Genomic DNA, 18,262 nt, shown 5'->3' with positions numbered 1-18,262 from the left:
TTATGTTTGACAAGTCTGAGGAGTGACAGTGAAACCGTGCACATCAAAAGCATTCCTCAGTGCATGAGAACGACATGATTTACATGTCAGCGTAAATTACTTTTTGGGTGTAGTTCTTTGATTAACATAAGATGTAGCAAGGCGATAATTACCCTTAAGAGACATTGCAGGAACATATTTCTCCTCATTAGACCAATGCACAACATATAAACCTTCTGCTGACCTTGCTTCAGGTTTAAGAAATATAAGCAGACTTGAACTGACCACTTTCACTAAAAGGGAACTTGTCATGTCCCCAAGCACTAGTAAGCTGAAGATATAGGGTCAATCTGCAGGGTAATGGCGTTCCAATGCTGTCCGGCCGCCGCACTGAAAGCTGACGGCTTTTAGACATAGGGAGTGTCGGCTGTAAGAACGCCTGACACTTTGACTGACAGCTCACGCTGCACAGATGTGCTGCAGAGCAAACTGTCAATCAAAGTGTTAGGGCGTGTACCGAGTGGCCGGACAGCATCGGAACATTATTACCCTGCAGATTTAACCCTATATATTCAGCTTAATAGTGTTTGGGGACATAACAGGTTCCCTTTAATAAAGAAGTTTTCATGGTCTTATATAAAAAGGCATTTTTTTAATATAAGACCACCTGCATCGATCATAAGAATGAAGGGGCTGTAGGAGTCGTGCAGCGCTGCATCTCCAGCACAGTCTTTCACTGCACAGTGGCACTTCTGGACGCCAGCTACCGTTCTCTTTGAAGTGGGTGACTTCATTCTTGGGAATGTCTGCTAGGACCTCGAGCATACAGCACGGTGGCTCAGTGTTCATTGGCACTGTTGCTTTGCAGATTTGGGGTCCAGGGTTCAGATGTTAAGTAAATTAAGCAAACATAATAAAGAAATAAATGGCATATCCTGTGGAAATACCATGAATGTACAAGCTGGTCACACCCCTTGCCTGAAAGTAAGGCTGACAACATATTCACCCAAGAAATGGTAAGAAAGGATGTTGAGAAGGCCGAACCTTTTAATTCCTATTTTGCATCTGTTTTCTCTCAGAAAGAAAATGTAACATCAACTGATCTTCACTGTCCTTTTAAAGGAATAGAAGAATCCAAGTTATCTGTAAACAGAAAGATTGTGCGGGAATATTTAGCTAACATAAATGAGTTCAAGTCTCCAGGTCCAGATGAATTACACCCCAGAGTACTGAAGGAGATCGTAGAAGAAATTTTAGAACCACTCTCCATAATCTTTGAAAATTCTTGGAGAACAGGAGAAGTCCCAGAAGACTGGAGAAGAGCAAATGTTGTTCCTATCTTCAAAAAGGGGAAGAAGGTGGACCCAGGGAACTATAGGCCAGTGAGTCTGACTTCTATACCAGGAAAGATCTTTGAACAAATTATTAAACAACATGTATGTAAGTACATGGAAAAGAATGAAGTGATTAACCAGAGTCAGCATGGGTTTGTAACTAACAAGCAGGGGTGGATTAAGAGTAGCAAGGGCCCCGGGTAGTTTAGACGGCATGGGCCCCCCCCCACACACACACACACCTGATGTATCACGTGACTTGTCACAGGATCCCCCTTTGATAGATCATGTGATAGTTCATGTGAAATTAATTCTGCACAATATTAATATATTAATTATAATTATTTTTTATAGTAATTGTATGACTTAATATTGAGCACAATTAAGTATGCTGACATCCCCCTATGTATGTAGGGTCTCATACTGTATAATATGAGCTTTCGCACGGCGCCCCCCACAGATGCAGCCGGAGGCCGCACGGCGCCCCCCACAGATGCAGCAGGAGGCCGCACGGCGCCCCCCCCCCCCAGATACAGCCGGAGGCCGCACGGCGCCACCCCCCAGATACAGCTGGAGGCCGCACGGCGCCCCCCCCCCAGATACAGCCGGAGGCCGCACGGCGCCCCCCCCCCAGATACAGCCGGAGGCCGCATGGCGCCCCCCCCAGATACAGCCGGAGGCCACACGGCGCCCCCCCCAGATACAGCCGGAGGCCGCACGGCGCCCCCCCCAGATACAGCTGGAGGCCGCACGGCGCCCCCCCCCCAGATACAGCCGGGGGACGCACGGTGCCCCCCCCCCAGATACAGCCGGGGGACGCACGGTGCCCCCCCCAGATACAGCCGGGGGACGCACGGCGCCTCCCCCCCAGATACAGCCGGGGGACGCACGGTGCCCCCCCCAGATACAGCCGGAGGCCGCACGGCGCCCCCTCCAGATACAGCCGGAGGCCACACGGCGCCCCCCCCAGATACAGCCGGGGGACGCACGGTGCCCCCCACCCCAGATACAGCCGGGGGACGCATGGTGCCCCCCCCCCAGATACAGCCGGGGGACGCACAGTGCCCCCCCTAGATACAGCCGGGGGACGCACGGTGCCCCCCCCAGATACAGCCGGGGGACGCACGGTGCCCCCCCCAGATACAGCCGGAGGACGCACGGTGCCCCCCCCAGATACAGCCAGAGGACGCACGGCGCCCCCCCCCCAGATACAGCCGGAGGCCGCACACACACAAACAAACATATGCAGACCTATACAAAGACAAATACATACACGCATGGGCTGCGTGCCCACTGTGCGTTTTTCAAGCGTTTTTCCCACGGAATTTCCGCAGCGAAAACGCTGAAAAACGCTTGGTAATACGTGCCCCATGGTCTCCAATGATAATCCGCTGTGCTGTGCACATGCAGCGGAAATTTCCAATGCGGATTATCATTGCGGAAAAAACGCAGCATGTCCATTAATTTTGCAGACACGCAGCGTAATTGCCGCCATTGAATCGCTTAATATCCGCATGACTACATGTGCACATGCGGATATTAAGCGATTCAATGTGCGGATGGTACCCGGGTTTTGAGAAGAGGAGGCTCTCATCCAGACCCGGGTACCATAGTACCTGTAAAAAAAAGAATTTAAAATAAAAAAAATAAAGATTATACTCACCTTCCGATGGCCCTCAGCGATACGTCTGGTCAGTTGTATGCGTCGCGGTGGTGTGAAAGGACCTGCCATGACGTCATTTAGTCATGTGACAGGTCACACGACAGCTGACATCGGCTGTCGCGTGACCTGTCACATGACTAAATGACGTCATGAAAGGTCCTTTCACACCACCGTGAGCCGCCCAACACACCGGACGCATCGCTGAGGAGACCGGGAGCCATCGGAAGGCAAGTATAATCTTTATTTTTTACCATTCTTATTCTTTTTTTTAACTATTACTTGGTCACACTATATATGCCGGTTGCATGGATTTATATAGTGTGACCAAGTTGTCAAGCACTTTTCCAAGTGATGCTAAAATCGCCTGGAAAAGTGCTTGATAACCCGCATGCGGAAATGCATGCAAAAACGCTTGACAAACGCTTCTAGCTGGCGGGAAAAGCGCATGTAAAATCCGCATGTGTTTTTCCTGCCAGGGAGAAGCGGAAAAAATATGCAGCATTTCTGCATCTTGGGCACATAGCCATAAACACATTTGAAACACAAAAATACATATAAACAGACATATCACACAATGATATCTGCACACACTGACACATCACTCACCGTTCCCCTGCTCGGCTCCAGTCGTCCAGCTCCTCTATGGTGGTAAGAAGCAGTGCAGGGCACACTGCATGACGTCACGCTAGCAGACACTGCCGCGCACAGGGCCGTGTCTTCTAGCTGTGATGCACGATATGCAGATATGCGCACAGACACATGCATACAGGCATACGTACATATCTTATAAACACATAAAACTGTCCTGTCCAGCAGCTCCTCAGGCATGTCCCAGTGCAGGGCCGCCGGCATGTCACAGACATGGCCCTGGACCGTCAGAGGGGCCCACTCGCCGTTGGGGCCTGGGCTGCTTCTACAGCATCTGTGTAGTACCTCTGGCGCTGCTTGATTGCCGGCACTTCACTCGACATGGCCGTGCGCTGTGCGGTTGTGTCTGGTAGTAATGGCGCGGCAGGGGCAATACACAAGCACAATTATAGGCGCAGTGTCGCCCCTGCCGTGTCATTAATACCAGCCACAGCCACACAGCTCACGGCCATGTCAGGTGAAGTGCCAGCGGTCCTGCACAGGGGAAGCAGCCCGGGCCACGACAGCAAGTGAGCCCCTCTGATGGTCCACAAATACATAGATATAGATACATACATACACACACATATACATACATATATATATATATATATATATATATATATATATATATATATATAAGTCACACACACACTGCACATGGCCTTACCCTTTCTGTACATGATGCAGGTTCTTCCATCTTCTCTGTGGGGCAGCCTCCCCTCCTCTTGAGGCCCGACTGCAGAGCTCTGGTGTAATTGCAGGGCAGGAGGGGGAGAGCGGAGAGGTAACATTCAGAGCAGGGGAGAGGGGCAGGGAGAGCAGTGGCCATGCTGTAAGCTGGCTCTGTGCTCTGCTGGAGGCCGGAGCAGGTGGGCGGAGCCTCTTCTGCACTTACACAGTCAGCAGCTGGTGAGTCATCCTCGCAGCACCGCCGGACACAGCAGAGCAGATTCCATCTTCCGACTCCCGGGCCCTCCTGTCACACATTATAATGAGGTCAATCCGGCCACAGGCCCCTGGGAGCCCTGGGGCCCATGGCAGCCCCGGGCCCCGGGCGGTAGCCCGGATTGACCTCATTATAATCCGCCTATGCTAACAAGTCATGTCAGACTAACTTAATTTCCTTCTATGACAGAATCACTGACTGGGTGGATCAGGGAAATGCTGTAGATATAGTATATCTTGACTTTAGCAAGGAATTTGACAAAGTATCTCACACCATCCTTATTGAAAAAATTACCAAGTATGGAATGGACAAGGCAACTTTTAGGTGGATTCATAACTGGCTTAGTGATTGGACTCAAAGAGTGGTCTTAATGGCTTCACATCCAGTTGGATGAATGTCTCAAGTGGGGTACCACAGGGCTCTGTCCTGGGACCTGTATTGTTCAACATCTTTATCAATGATTTAGATGAAGGAATTGAGGGTAAACTGATTAAATTTGCTGATGACACAAAACTAGGAGGGATAGCTAATACTAGAGAAGAGAGAGGGAGGATTCAAAAAGACCTAAATAAACTGGAGCAGTGGGCAGTAACTAACAGAATGGTTTTTAACAGGAAAAAATGCAAAGTACTACATCTAGGCAATAAAAATGAAAAAAGCATATACAAAATGGGATGAATAGAGCTAAGAAACAGTACATGTGAAAAAGACTTAGGTATACTAATAGATCATAGACTGAACATGAGTCAACAGTGTGATGCAGCAGCAAAAAAGGCAAATACAATTCTGGGATGTATTAACAGAAGCATACAGTCTAGATCACGTGAAGTCATTATCGGACTTAACTCCTCTTTGGTCAGACCTCATATGGAATACTGCGTCCAGTTTTGGGCACCACATTTTAAAAAAGACATCGACAAACTGGAGCAAGTTCAGAGAAGAGCGACCAGAATGGTGACCGGTCTGCAAACCATGTCCTATGAGGAACGGTTACAGGATTTGGGAATGTTTAGCTTGCAAAAAAGAAGACTGAGAGGAGACTTAATAACTGTCTACAAATATCTCAAGGGCTGTCACATTGAAGAAGGATCATCTTTATTCTCATTTGCACAAGGAAACACTAGAAGCAATGGGATGAAACTGAATGGGAGGAGACACAGATTAGATATTAGAAAAAACTTTTTGACAGTGAGGGTGATTAATGAGTGGAACAGGCTGCCACGAGAGGTGGTGAGTTCCCCTTTAATGGACGTCTTCAAACAGAGGCTGGACAGATATCTGTCTGAGATGATTTAGTGAATCCTGCTTTGAGCAGGGGGTTGCACCAGATGACCCAGGAGGTCCCCTCCAACTCTACGATTCTATGATTCTATGATTAATTCAATGGAATGCTAAAATGGACAAATTAGTGATATGACAAAGAAAAAATGATTAAGAGCAGACAGGCGTATAATCATCGGAATCTGACAGCAGGTTTTGCTATGTAATCTGAGAGCAGCATAATATAGGGGCAGAGAGCCTGAATACAGTGATGTGTCACTGACTAGGCTATTTTGCTGTTTTAATACAATCAGCAGGATATTAGCACTACAGGACAACTGGCCTCATGCATCCTAGTCCAACCACTCCCCCAGCACTGATTAGCAGCTCTCTGTTACTATAGAAAGTACACAGAAAGCTGTGGTGTAGGTTGAGGTTATACACAGCTCAATTACTGAGCTCTGCTAGATCTGCCGCAGAGAAGACTGACTCCATCATAAGTGCTGCACCCAGTAAACTAAGTGATACATCGCTGTAATCAGGGTCTCTGTCCCTACCTCATTCTGCTGTTTATTACATAGCAAAACCCTGCTGACAGAGTCCCTTTAATGTATCATATACTAATTGTTACGCTCGCGCCCGGACTGACTGGCGTGAGCGTGATTAGTAATCCCACTGTACCATGAACCGAGGAGTGCCTGGAGGGGCGTAACTAAGTATCAACCCGATCTGACCAAGGTCGCACGGCAGCTCAGTCGATTCCGTGAACCAAGGAGGAACCGAGCAGAGGGACCAGGTGCTACTCCAGGTCAGACCCCGGTCACAGCTGTTGACCCACACCGGGGAATGCAGGAACAGGCAGGTTAGACTGGCATACAGGCAGGTGGGTATTGGCAGGCACGGCTGGTATGCAGACAGTTGGATACTGGTAAGCACGGCTGGTATGCAGACAGGTGGGTACTGGCAAGCACAGCTGGTATGCAGACAGGTGGGTACAGGCAAGCACGGCTGGAGTGCAGACAGGGAGATACTAGCAGGTTGGAGCGCAGGCTGGATAGGGTCCAGTACAGACTGGGAGACAGGAACAGAGCCACAGATGCGGTAGAAAAGCAGAGTAAAGCGAAACCGCCGGAGCGGTGGACTAGGCAGAGCGGAACCGTCGGAGTGGTGGACAAGGCAGAGCAGAGAGGAACCGCCGGAGCGGTGGGCAAGAGAGAGCAGAGAGAAACCGCTGACGCGGTGAGCAAGCAGGGCGGAGCGAAACCGCATGTGCGGTGGACAAGGCAGAGCAGAGCGAAACCTCCGGAGCGGTGGACAAGACAGAGCAGAGAGGAACCGCCGGAGCGGTGGACAAGGCAGAGCAGAGCGAAACCGCAGGTGCGGTGAACAAGGCAGAGCAGAGAGGAACCGCCAGAGCGGTGAATAAGCAGAGCAGAGCGGAACCGCCGGAGCGGTGGGCAAGGCAGAGCAGAGAGAAACCGCTGACGCGGTGAGCAAGCAGAGCGGAGCGAAACCACAGGTGCGGTGGACAAGGCAGAGCACAACAGGGCTGAAGGTGCAGGCAGAGAGTACAGGGCTCTGTTCACATGGAACAGACTGGAAAATACAGGAAGGTGGCTAGAACACAGGAGGTAGATACAGAGGAAGGGAAAAGGGACAAGCAGAACCAGATACACACAGGGTACTTACAATGAAGTAGCGAGTGGACACTACACTGTGTTCCAAATTATTATGCAAATAATATTTTCTCAGATTTTCCCAAATTACCTATATGAATTGCAGTCATTGTAATTTTCCAGTCATATAACTATTAGAGTACAATTGAAAGGTTTTTGTACAAACTGACTATGATAACAGTATATTTAAAAAAAAATAAAAAGCTCAAACTGCACTCAAAATGCATGTTCCAAATTATTATGCACAGCAGAGTTTTCAACCTTTTCATTTTAATAAAGAACAAAAATATGGTCATTTTTGAAATTATAAGCATTAGCAGGTTATTAAAAACTGAAATCAAACAGTTTTCAACTCAAAACTTTATTGTAGGTGATGTTACATTTGCACATAGGATCCCTTGTTCGAAAGGAGCTTCTGAACTCTCTCGTCCATTGAATTTGTCAGGTTTTGGATGGTTTCTGCTTTAATTGTTTTGCATGAGGACAGAATACCCTCCCAGAGCTGTTGCTTAGATGTGAACTGCCTCCCGCCATCATAGACACTCCTTTTGATGATGCTCCAGAGGTTCTCAATGGGGTTGAGGTCAGGGGAGCATGGGTGCCACACCATAAGTTTGTCCCGTTTTATGCCCATAGCAGCCAGAGATGCAGATGTGTTATGTGCAGCATGAGACGGGGCATTATCATGCATGAAAATGATCTTGCTGCGGAATGCACGGTTCTTCTTCTTGAACCATGGAAGGAAGTGCTGTTTGAGAAACTCAACATACATTATGGAGTTCATCTTTACCCCTTCAGGGATCCTAAAAGGGCCGACAATCTCTCTCCCCATGATTGCAGCCCTCCTTCTTGTTAGCGCCGTAGCCGTGTTTGCATGGGGTGTCCATCAACCAGCCATCCTCCACTCCATCCATCTGGACCATCGAGATCATTTCATGCATGATAATGCCCCGTCTCATGCTGCACATAACACATCTGCATCTCTGGCTGCTATGGGCATAAAAGGGGACAAACTTATGGTGTGGCCCCCATGCTCCCCTGACCTCAACCCCATTGAGAACCTCTGGAGCATCATCAAAAGGAGTGTCTATGATGGCGGGAGGCAGTTCACATCTAAGCAACAGCTCTGGGAGGGTATTCTGTCCTCATGCAAAACAATTAGAGCAGAAACCATCCAAAACCTGACAAATTCAATGGACGAGAGAGTTCAGAAGCTCCTTTCGAACAAGGGGTCCTATGTGCAAATGCAACATCACCTAGAATAAAGTTTTGAGTTGAAAACTGTTTGATTTCAGTTTGTAATAACCTGCTAATGCTTATAATTTCAAAAATGACCATTTTTTTGTTCTTTATTAAAATGAAAAGGTTGAAAACTCTGCTGTGCATAATAATTTGGAACATGCATTTTGAGTGCAGTTTGAGTTTTTTATTTTTTTAAAAAATATACTGTTATCATAGGCAGTTTGTACAAAAACCTTTCAATTGTACTCTAATAGTTATTTGACTGGAAAATTACAATTACTGCAATTCATATAGGTAATTTATGAAAATCTGAGAAAATATTATTTGCATAATAATTTGGAACACAGTGTAAACTCACAAACAGAAGTACAGAGACAACGAGTTGGGGTTAGGTGCAGGTTCAGACACTGCAGGAAAAGGGAAGGTACGGACATAGAGACAAACAGGTAACAGGCTAGGATACAGTTCAGACAGGAACTGCTACTGCAACGAGCTACAAGAACGAGCCTGGGTATACAGCCCCCAGAGTGGCGGAAACGGACTAGAAATCACAGGTAACAGGTCTGGGTATACAGCCCCCAGAGTGGCGGAAACAGACTAGAAGTCAGAGATAACAGGTCTGGGTATGCAGCCCCCAGGGTGGCAGAAACAGACAAGATACAGGACAAGACCTGGCAACTCAGAGGCAAGGAGCACACTGATAGTTAGTGCTGCTCAGGCATCTCCTTCTGGGTGGAGGGGGTTTAAATATCCAGTGACTCACAGCAATAGGCTGAGGACGCATTAGGAGTGTGCCCACAGCAGCTATAAGAATCAGGAAGTAACCGGGCCGCCGCCCTAAGCAATCAGACAAGAGACATGCACACAGCATGAACTGGAGCAAGGTTTGCAGGCTGGACTGACAGGTAAGATTGCGGTCTTGCATAGTGGGAGGTGGTGCACTATGCAAGCACGCCACCAGGAATGTTACACTAATGCTTCAATCCTACTGCTAAGGCACAGATGGTGCGGTGCCGCTATGTGGAGCTGTGTCCTACCGTTAAAGAAAAGAACTGTATTCTACTCTAGAAGAACTTATGTAATTTGATCTTTTTTTTCTAATATAATGGAAAAACTACCATGTAAAATTAGAGGCATAAGTGATATGTAAGAGACAAGAGAATTTTATGAGCGCCGTGTTCGGCCATATAATGAGGCCCTTATGCATCTCCGTCTTTGGAGCAAAGGACTTTCAAACCTTTGAGATGCAGAACAAGATGATAACATTTTGGAACCATATTGGCAGAAGACACCCAGGATCCACAGACTGGTGATCATTATGGTCGTCACTAAGTTAAAAACTAGTCCAGTGCTTTATTGTTCTGTAGATTCACCACGAACAAGGCAAGTTACAGCCATTCTGCTAATGTGGGACTACAACTCCTTCCAGACTTTCTCTACTCCTTCCAGTAGTTCTTCCTGGAGAGCAACTGTTAGGTTGCGTGCCCACGATGCGTTTTTCAAGCGTTTTTAATGCGGAATTTCCACAGCGTAAACGCTTGCAAAACGCTTGTTAATCCGTGCCCCATGATCCCCAATGATAATCTGCATGTTCTGTGCCCATGCTGCAGAATATTCCGCAGCGGATTTTTCTTGCGGAAAAATCCGCAGCATGTCCATTGTTTGTGCGTGTCCGCATGCGGATTTGAGATCACAATGCATCTGAAAAACGCAAGTCAAATCCGCATGTAAAAACGCGTGTAAAATCCGCAAGCGTTTTTACTGCCCAAGAACATGCAGAAACGCTGCGGAAATTTTCTGCTTCAATTCCGCATAGTGGGCACATAGCCTTAGACTAAGCTTCTTTGCAGAGGTCTCTAATCTGTATCTCTTAAACTGCTGCAAAACTACAACTCCCAGCATGCTCTGACAGCCAAAAGTTAGTGAACACTACACTGTAATTTGCTGAGAACTTTAGTTGACCTTTAATTGCAAGCTCTTTGCCCAAGTGGCATGCCTGAGAGCAGATTATATTTCTATAAGAAAACATAGCCTATAACTGCAGGGAGACTTAAAGGTAAAGGCTTCTTTACAGATTGATAGCTCCACAGATCACCTTTACAATCCAGACTTGTCCAACTTTTTAACTTTTTTTTTAATTTAACAAAGAGCTCTAAAAATAATAAAAACCACATACCTACCGATCCCCTGACACTCCTCTGTACCGCTGTTGCGATTCCCCACTAGTCTATATAAAGAGGATCGTTCCCTTTAAATTTGAGCATCACTAATAGTCAAGGACTGAAGATGTGGAGCTGTGCTGTGTTTGCCATTTTCACTTTCGCCTGTGCCCCAGTTGTCCTTTTACAAAGTCAATCATCTCCCCAACCTGATTTCCTAAGCATTGTGGGGAGTTAGAGGGGGGCTCATAGCCGTGCCATCACTTACTCCAGCTTGCTTAAAGTTGTGGTTTAACAATAAATAATAGCAGGAAAATAGGGTTGGCGACTATGTGAGGTATGTTCCTCACCTCAGTTGTAACACCAGAAGCAGCCTGTGTACGAGAGTGGCGCTGTTTCTGAATGCACACGTACTTTTCTAATCTCATACAATCCCATTTAAAAGCTATGGTAACACCATGGATTTTTTTCTGTGAAAAAATTACCAGCGACTCCGTATCAGAAATCTGCGATTAACGCAGGGTGAAAAAAAATGAATGGACGGAGGAATGGCAAAGCAGATCTTTCAACAAATTATGGCATAGAATACACGCTTAGATCCATATTAAATCACCACGTGACCACTGACTATGAAACTGCTTGAAAACTGCAGCATATAACAGGTGTGAACAGCGTCACCAGCACAGCTTGCATGTTGGCCGCACAGGGGGCGATACTTGTTCCCATTGGCAGCCCCTGCACATTCCTTGGTTCTGCCCTACAGGAAGCTCCACAGCAGGACTGGACATAGGGTGCAATGTGTGCAGCTGCATAGGGGCACAGTAGATTAGGGGGCCCCGACTACTAGGATCCATGTTAGGCTGATCTCTTGGATTCTGAGAGAAATAATGAGGCGCTTTGTGATGTACTAGGGGTTACTGTGGTCCCATACACAGTCCTTGCACTGGGGCCTCTATATATATCTGCCTGCGCTCCATGGCCATGTGTGACACCCTGACACTGACTGAGCAGTGCATTATGTGCAGAGAGGAGGCTGCAGCAGCAGGCAGGCAGGCAGTAGGCATCCAGCAGCAGGCAGGGAGCTGCCATCTGTCCGCCAGGCTGCAGAGGGAGTCTGGGAGCCAGCAGAACCACATTCTCCAGTGAGGGGGGAGGGGAGGGGATCGCCTGCAGCTGCTCCACCCTCACTTTGTGTCAGCAGGTAGGAGCACAGCAGCACAGTCCCCGGGGAGGGAGCTCAGTGTCCTGGGAAGAAGCGTCCTCACTGCGAGCACTGAGCTGCGGACAGAAGTTGTACACAGGGCGGCAGGAGCTGGAATCCACCTTCTGCTCAGCTGGGATTGGCTCAGGGAGATGTGAGTGGAGCTAGAAGGGGCCTGTGCTGCGACCACTGAGCAGGAGGAGGGGGCACTGACCGGCTACACGGCCTCATCTACCTGTGCACCTCGCCGGGCACGGCGCCTCACGCTGCGGGCATGATGCTGCCCATGTACCAGGCTGAGCCCCCCTGGTGCTAGTAGAGGAGTCAATGAATGGACGGGGCTGTGCTGTGAGCAGCTACTGAGGATTACGTGACAGCCCAGGCCATGGATGGGGGGCCCCTGCCCTGGGGGTAGCGGCTGGCACTGCTGGCACGCAGGGTTCCTGGGACTGGCTATGGATGCCGGCTGCTGGCTGCAGTATGACTAGAGCCCGGCTGCAGCTGGCATCCCACTGGCTGCTGCTTCTGGTGACTCTACAGGCGAGGCTGGCACTCACTGAGCAGGAACCCAAGCAGAAAGCCCTGCTCAAGGTCTACCCTCTGAAGATGGAGACCCCAAACTTCACCGTGGAGGGGGTGTTCGCCATGGTGGCAGATGTGACCGGCGCGGAGGGCAAGTTGTTCCAGGTGAGTGACCAGAGCTGGAGCTAAAGGGGCAGTTTGCTGTATATAACCACCCTGCCCCTTGGCATGTAGCACCTGCCGCACACGTCCTAGTTGCCCCTAATGACTCTCCTGAGTGCGACCAGGCCTGGCAGTGCCCACAAGTTGTTACATGTAGGTGCTGTGGGCACAGTCATGGTGTGCGCTGCCATGTTTGCAGAGGTGAGGACCTGATCGGGCATAATAACTATGTAGTGTACAAAAATAACATGAAAGCCACCGCAAATGCTGCCCTTCACTCGGAAAGGTAGAAGGCACTACATGCCCGCTGCCCACAGACCTGATGGCTTCACCTGGGCGACCATGTGCTGGAAATCCAGCACCGATATGGGCGGCAGGTAATAATCAATGTCTAATGTTTCCTAGGAATAATATTTCAATTGATTTTGTCTGAATGTTGGCGCCTAATTCTCAGTTATTATCATAAGCCATAAACTTGGGGTGAAACGCCAGCACGTCTATGGCGGCTCTGCTGGCACAATCACTACGTACTCGTGATGTGGAGATAAGGACTTCCAGTGTGCCGGGTAATAATGACCTTCATACAGCGTCGTATGAAACCTACCATGCCAGATAACGAGGTAGCCTCGTGTGACACGTTCCTCATGGATTGTCAGACATTTCTATGCAGAATTCTCCTGGGAGAGACACTTTCTAAGACCAAAATAATCCGATTTTGTTACCTCTATTTTATGTTAACCCCAATCATTTGTGTGACGCCAGGACTTAAAATGGAGCAGTGGTTGCACCTCCAAAAATAAAATGGTTCTCTCATCCTTAGTCTCTGTTCACATTGGTGGTATTCGCTTTCCATCAGGTTCTGTTTTTTTACAGTCTGTGCCGCCATGGGTCCCGTCGTAAGTCAGCCAAGACCTTTCTAGATTTCAGGTGCCACCTCCTGAGCTGGCGACATCATAACCCCCAGATTTATATGTATCATACAGTGGACAGTTCTACAATTGTGTAACATCATTGTGTCCAGTTTTAAGATTTTTTGCTTGCTGTCAGTGAATAGAAACATTCTTGTTTACTTCCAGGGGCTGAAGACCCCATACAGACCCCAGACCGCTCCCAGGTTAGGGGTTTCTGCCATTGCATCCAGTCCAGACCGTCCTCTGCTGCAGCACAAATCTGTCTTCTTTGCTGACAGTTTAGCTTCCATGTTTATAAATCCAGGTTATATACAGTAATATCCCCAATATTTACCATAGTATTGAACACGGCTTTATTATCACCCGGCCTCTCAGGTCCCTCCTGTGCGGTCACTTTTGGGAATCCGGTAACTTCACAAATAGCAGCGGGGAACACAATGTACCTGGACCACTTTCTGTCACAGTAGGCTACAACTATACTATTGTATCTTCTATACAATTTTGTGCACTTGTAAAACTGTAGCGTTAAAGTGAAACTTCACGTTTAAGAAAACATTAAGAAAGCTTGTTCAAAAGCTTTGAAACTTGCAAAATTCAGTCTAATTATGAACTGGGATGTATACTCTGGCAGGGGGTCTTCTGACCCAAAACGCGACAGCCTCATATATGCCTATGAGACTGTCGTATTCGGGTTCGGAGACCCTCGTCCACTCCGTGCATCTCAGTCCATACCTGGTGGTGTGAATCCAGCCTAACTCTCCCAACATAATGTGATTTTCCGCTAGTTAGGGACCTGTGAATGCATTTGTCAAATGAAAGTGGCCCCAAAGTTGAAGCGTCACTAATCTTAAACACGACGTAGCGTTTGCTTCCAAGTTCAGGTTTTTGCTACAGTTTATGAAGCCAAAGCTAAGGCCTCATTCAGACATCAGTGATTTTTTTACAGACGCAGAAAAAACAGTCCACGTTTCATCAGTGTTTATGATCTGAATTGTATCAGTGTTTGTTTGATCAGTGATTCTGTTTTACCATCAGATTTTCGTCAGTGTGTAAGATTTTGCCATCAGTGATTTTATTAAATAAAATAATTACAAAAGCTTCTGCTATTCATTACAATATTAATCATGTACAGCACACAGACTGCACAGTGACGCCATCCCATTGACTTGTATGGTTGATTTTGATCCGTGGCTCCGATCAATAAAAGACAAGTCTCCGTGAATTTTTTGCGAACACACTGCTCCATAGTTCAAGTTTATAATGGGTATGTTTTTTTCCGTGAAGGCCATGCATAGGAGATATACGTGAAAAATGAAAGTCTGAATGAGGCCTAGGCGTGTATACAAAAAAAGGGAGAAGTCTTAGGAGATAATTGATCAAGACTGGCGTTCTGTATATCAGGCTTGTTATGAAGTTACCACATCTTTCAGCAATCAGTGTGCCAGAGCCAGAAATCTAGTAATCTAGTACATTTCTGCTGTAATTTATCATGTAAATTAAAGCCAATCTATTGGGCAGCAATAAGCCACGCTCCCTCCTGACAACTTTTCAAAAAGTTAGTGGACTTGACATGAAAACACAAAAAGTCACGAAATCTTTGTGCATCTTCGCCATTCGTGCACAAACTAGATATTTTTCAGTTTTTTTGGTAAAAACATCTTGATGAATTCGCCCCCTCAGTGTTTTCTTCACTTTCATCTTCTATTTATGATCTAGTTCTAAGTTTGGCCCGCAATGGCTCCTGACCGTCTGCACATACCCTTAATGGCCACAGGGTACATAAACAAAAAGCAAATCCATACTTACCACCTGGACCAACCTCATTTCTGTGCTCTGAATCCTGTGATCTCTGGCGGTATTAGGGTCATCTTTAAAGCCTAAATTGGGACATTTCCTGCCACTTTATCTTACATGAGCCCCATCACTGTCAGAACAATACGGTACATTTACATTCTGTAAGTATAGTTTTCTTAGTGTCCCATACACATGAGCTCTACAGCGCTCTGTAATAAGCAGCAGAACCCCCTGTAATCCTATCATTCCTATAATGAGGCACAGAATAACTGATTCTACAGATTACTATAATAAAATTGCCCGCTGAATGCCAGCTTTATCATGCCACACAAGTGCCTCTTTGTTCCAGTTTGATGATTTTATATCTTCATGTATAACATTAGGATGTGTGCTCACTTTTATCATTTCTTAAATTCCATCTCCTGGTCAAGTCCAGCCCCATAAAATTCAGTTTGCTGCCATCATATCAAGATCACAATTTAGATAGGTATATCTGTGTATCCAAAGAAATTAGGAGGTCTCGAGACACCTTGCATAAATAAATAAATAGTAGAAGCAAATATTAGAAATACATCTTTTCAGAGAAATATGCTTCTTTCTCCGCTTATGAGCCACCTCTGAAATTCAGCTAAAATCCTGCCAGCTCACTGAAGTATCAGATTACAGCTGCATATTGAAGTCTATGGGAAAAGGAAAGAGGAGCTTAGTGAGAGGACAGGTTGATGGAGACATACTGATTGGGATGCAGCTTTCTAGTAGGTGTTTAATGTTAAACGTTCAGAGACATGAAAGGAAATAGTGTGTTTTTTGTGTGTTTTTTACTCGCTCTTTTTTTCTCTTTTAGTTTGTGTTTTTTTTTTTTTATGTGTTTGCTTGTTTTGTTTTTTTATATTTATATATATATATATATTTTGGGCAGGTTTGATGTTTCAAGATACTTTCGTCTGATTCGTCAATTGTGACTTTTTTTTTTAAAGTAGCAACATTTTTGTGCAAATATACTCCAGCCACCCCCTGGAGTGATTTTTATGTATGCCTTTTTCTTTTAACTCAAATTTTGCAACATCTTAACAGAACATGTGACTGCGCTAAAAAGTCACAAAGTGGGTTAAATACAAAAATAAAGAGCATGTTTGATTTTTTGCAAAATTGATGAACCACTTGTGCCATTACAAAGAATTTGGCACAAAAAACATCAACAAATTCCACAAGACAAAGAAAAGTGGCTTAAAAAACTTTGCAAATGATAAATCGGGCCCTATGTGTATATTACACTTAGCCGCATATATAGTCCCAACAAAAGCTCTAGTAAGTACTTTATTATTGCCATAGGCTCCATTCCCTTAGTAGAGGCCAAAAGGACATTCTGGCCGTTATACGTTGGCATACTATTATACCGTATAGGAAAGCGCTGCATACAGAAAACCACTGCAAAATTAAGTATGCCGTGCTATGGATTTCTATGACGGATGGATGCTGAGTTTTTGAGTAGAAGAATAGCACTGAACGTGGGACTAGTTTTGAACTGGATGCTGTTATAAGTTAGGTAGGGTCATCAGGTGCCTTTGCTTTCATTACACAGGATAGGTAATAAATATATGATTGCTGGGGAGTAACTGCTGGGGCCCCCACCTAGCGTAAGAACAAGGAACCCATGTGTGAATGGACCAATAGCGCCATGTATGACTACCGCTCCATTCTCCTCTATGAGACTGATAGCTCAGCTATGTCCGTCATTGCCATATAAATGAATGGCGTAGTGGTCACGCATGCAGACTACTACTCCATGCACACAGGCTTTGGTTGCCTGTTCTTGTGATCAGTAAGGGTCCCAGCGGTTGCACCCCCAGCGATCACCACTTACAATAAGCTAATGGCCCCCTATGCAAAATCACTAACAGGGACCCCAACTATCACAGGTATTTAATACTATTGGTCTTCTTATATGGCCAAAGAGACCTCTTGGGACTCCCGAGGTTTCAGTGTGGCTACAAACGCTGTAGCTACGCTCTGATCACCTATCTTCTGGCAAAGTTATGTAATTACTGGGAAGACCTATTTGACATATTGCCTGAGGATCCTAATGGTGTGGTCTAAGGCACTGGCAGACACAGACAGAAGAGACCCCTGTGCAAGAACAATATATCGGCCCTTTGCAGTCCAATAACTCCTCATAATGCACAATTCCACCTGCTTTAAAGGTGGACATGGGCCCCCTTACCTCTAGACTCCTGTGCGACTGTACCGGTTCCCCAATGATATGTCCACCCCTGGTCCTAGGACTGATCAACACTTATTAGTAAATGAATCCTATTCTGTAGAACAAATTATAGAAAGTTTAAAATAAATGTGTAAATGGCAAACACTATACAGGATTGTGACAGGGGTTGTACATAATCCTCTTCTCCTGAGAAATAGCGTAAGCTGCCGTCTATAAACATGGATGAACTTTGGCCGCTTATCTCTAGTTTTAGATTTTGTGATAATTGTGGTCAATTATTCAGAATTTCCAGCTATATATTATATTGCTGCCATTTTAGACCCTTTTTTTATTCCCTCGCTGTGGTGTATGTAGGTGATGCTAAGCCCATAGTAAAAAAAAAAGGAGCATTGTTCACCCTATGGGAGTGCCCGTGAGAGCCAAGTACAGTGTTTGGGTTTTTCTGTCACTTCCAAAGTGAATGACTGGAGCGGTGGCTGCACGTATGTGAGGCCATTGCTCTATTCCAACGGGGTATTCCTGAGCCCCATTCTTGGGATCCGTGGGGGGGTCTATGCTGTCC

The 18,262-nt window shown here is 46.4% G+C and overlaps 1 protein-coding gene across 2 annotated transcripts in view; it reads left to right on the top strand.

Moving 5' to 3' along the window:
* Positions 1-12,021: 12,021 nt before the first annotated feature.
* RNF43 (ring finger protein 43) overlaps positions 12,022-18,262 on the top strand; it is a 61,507-nt gene continuing 55,266 nt past the window's right edge. For both annotated transcript variants that reach the window (XM_073667574.1, XM_073667576.1), the window contains exon 1: positions 12,022-12,777. In XM_073667574.1, coding sequence (XP_073523675.1) covers positions 12,550-12,777 — 228 coding nt within the window. In that variant the 5' untranslated portion in view covers positions 12,022-12,549. The remainder of the gene's footprint in view (positions 12,778-18,262) is intronic.

The sequence above is a fragment of the Phyllobates terribilis genome, unplaced genomic scaffold, assembly GCF_046119375.1.
Source record: "Phyllobates terribilis strain yellow unplaced genomic scaffold, ASM4611937v1 Scaffold_2__4_contigs__length_985480577, whole genome shotgun sequence".
In the NCBI taxonomy this organism is placed as follows: Eukaryota; Metazoa; Chordata; class Amphibia; order Anura; family Dendrobatidae; genus Phyllobates; species Phyllobates terribilis.
The sequence above is the reverse complement of the archived record's forward strand: the minus strand, read 5'-3'. Positions and strand labels throughout refer to the sequence as shown.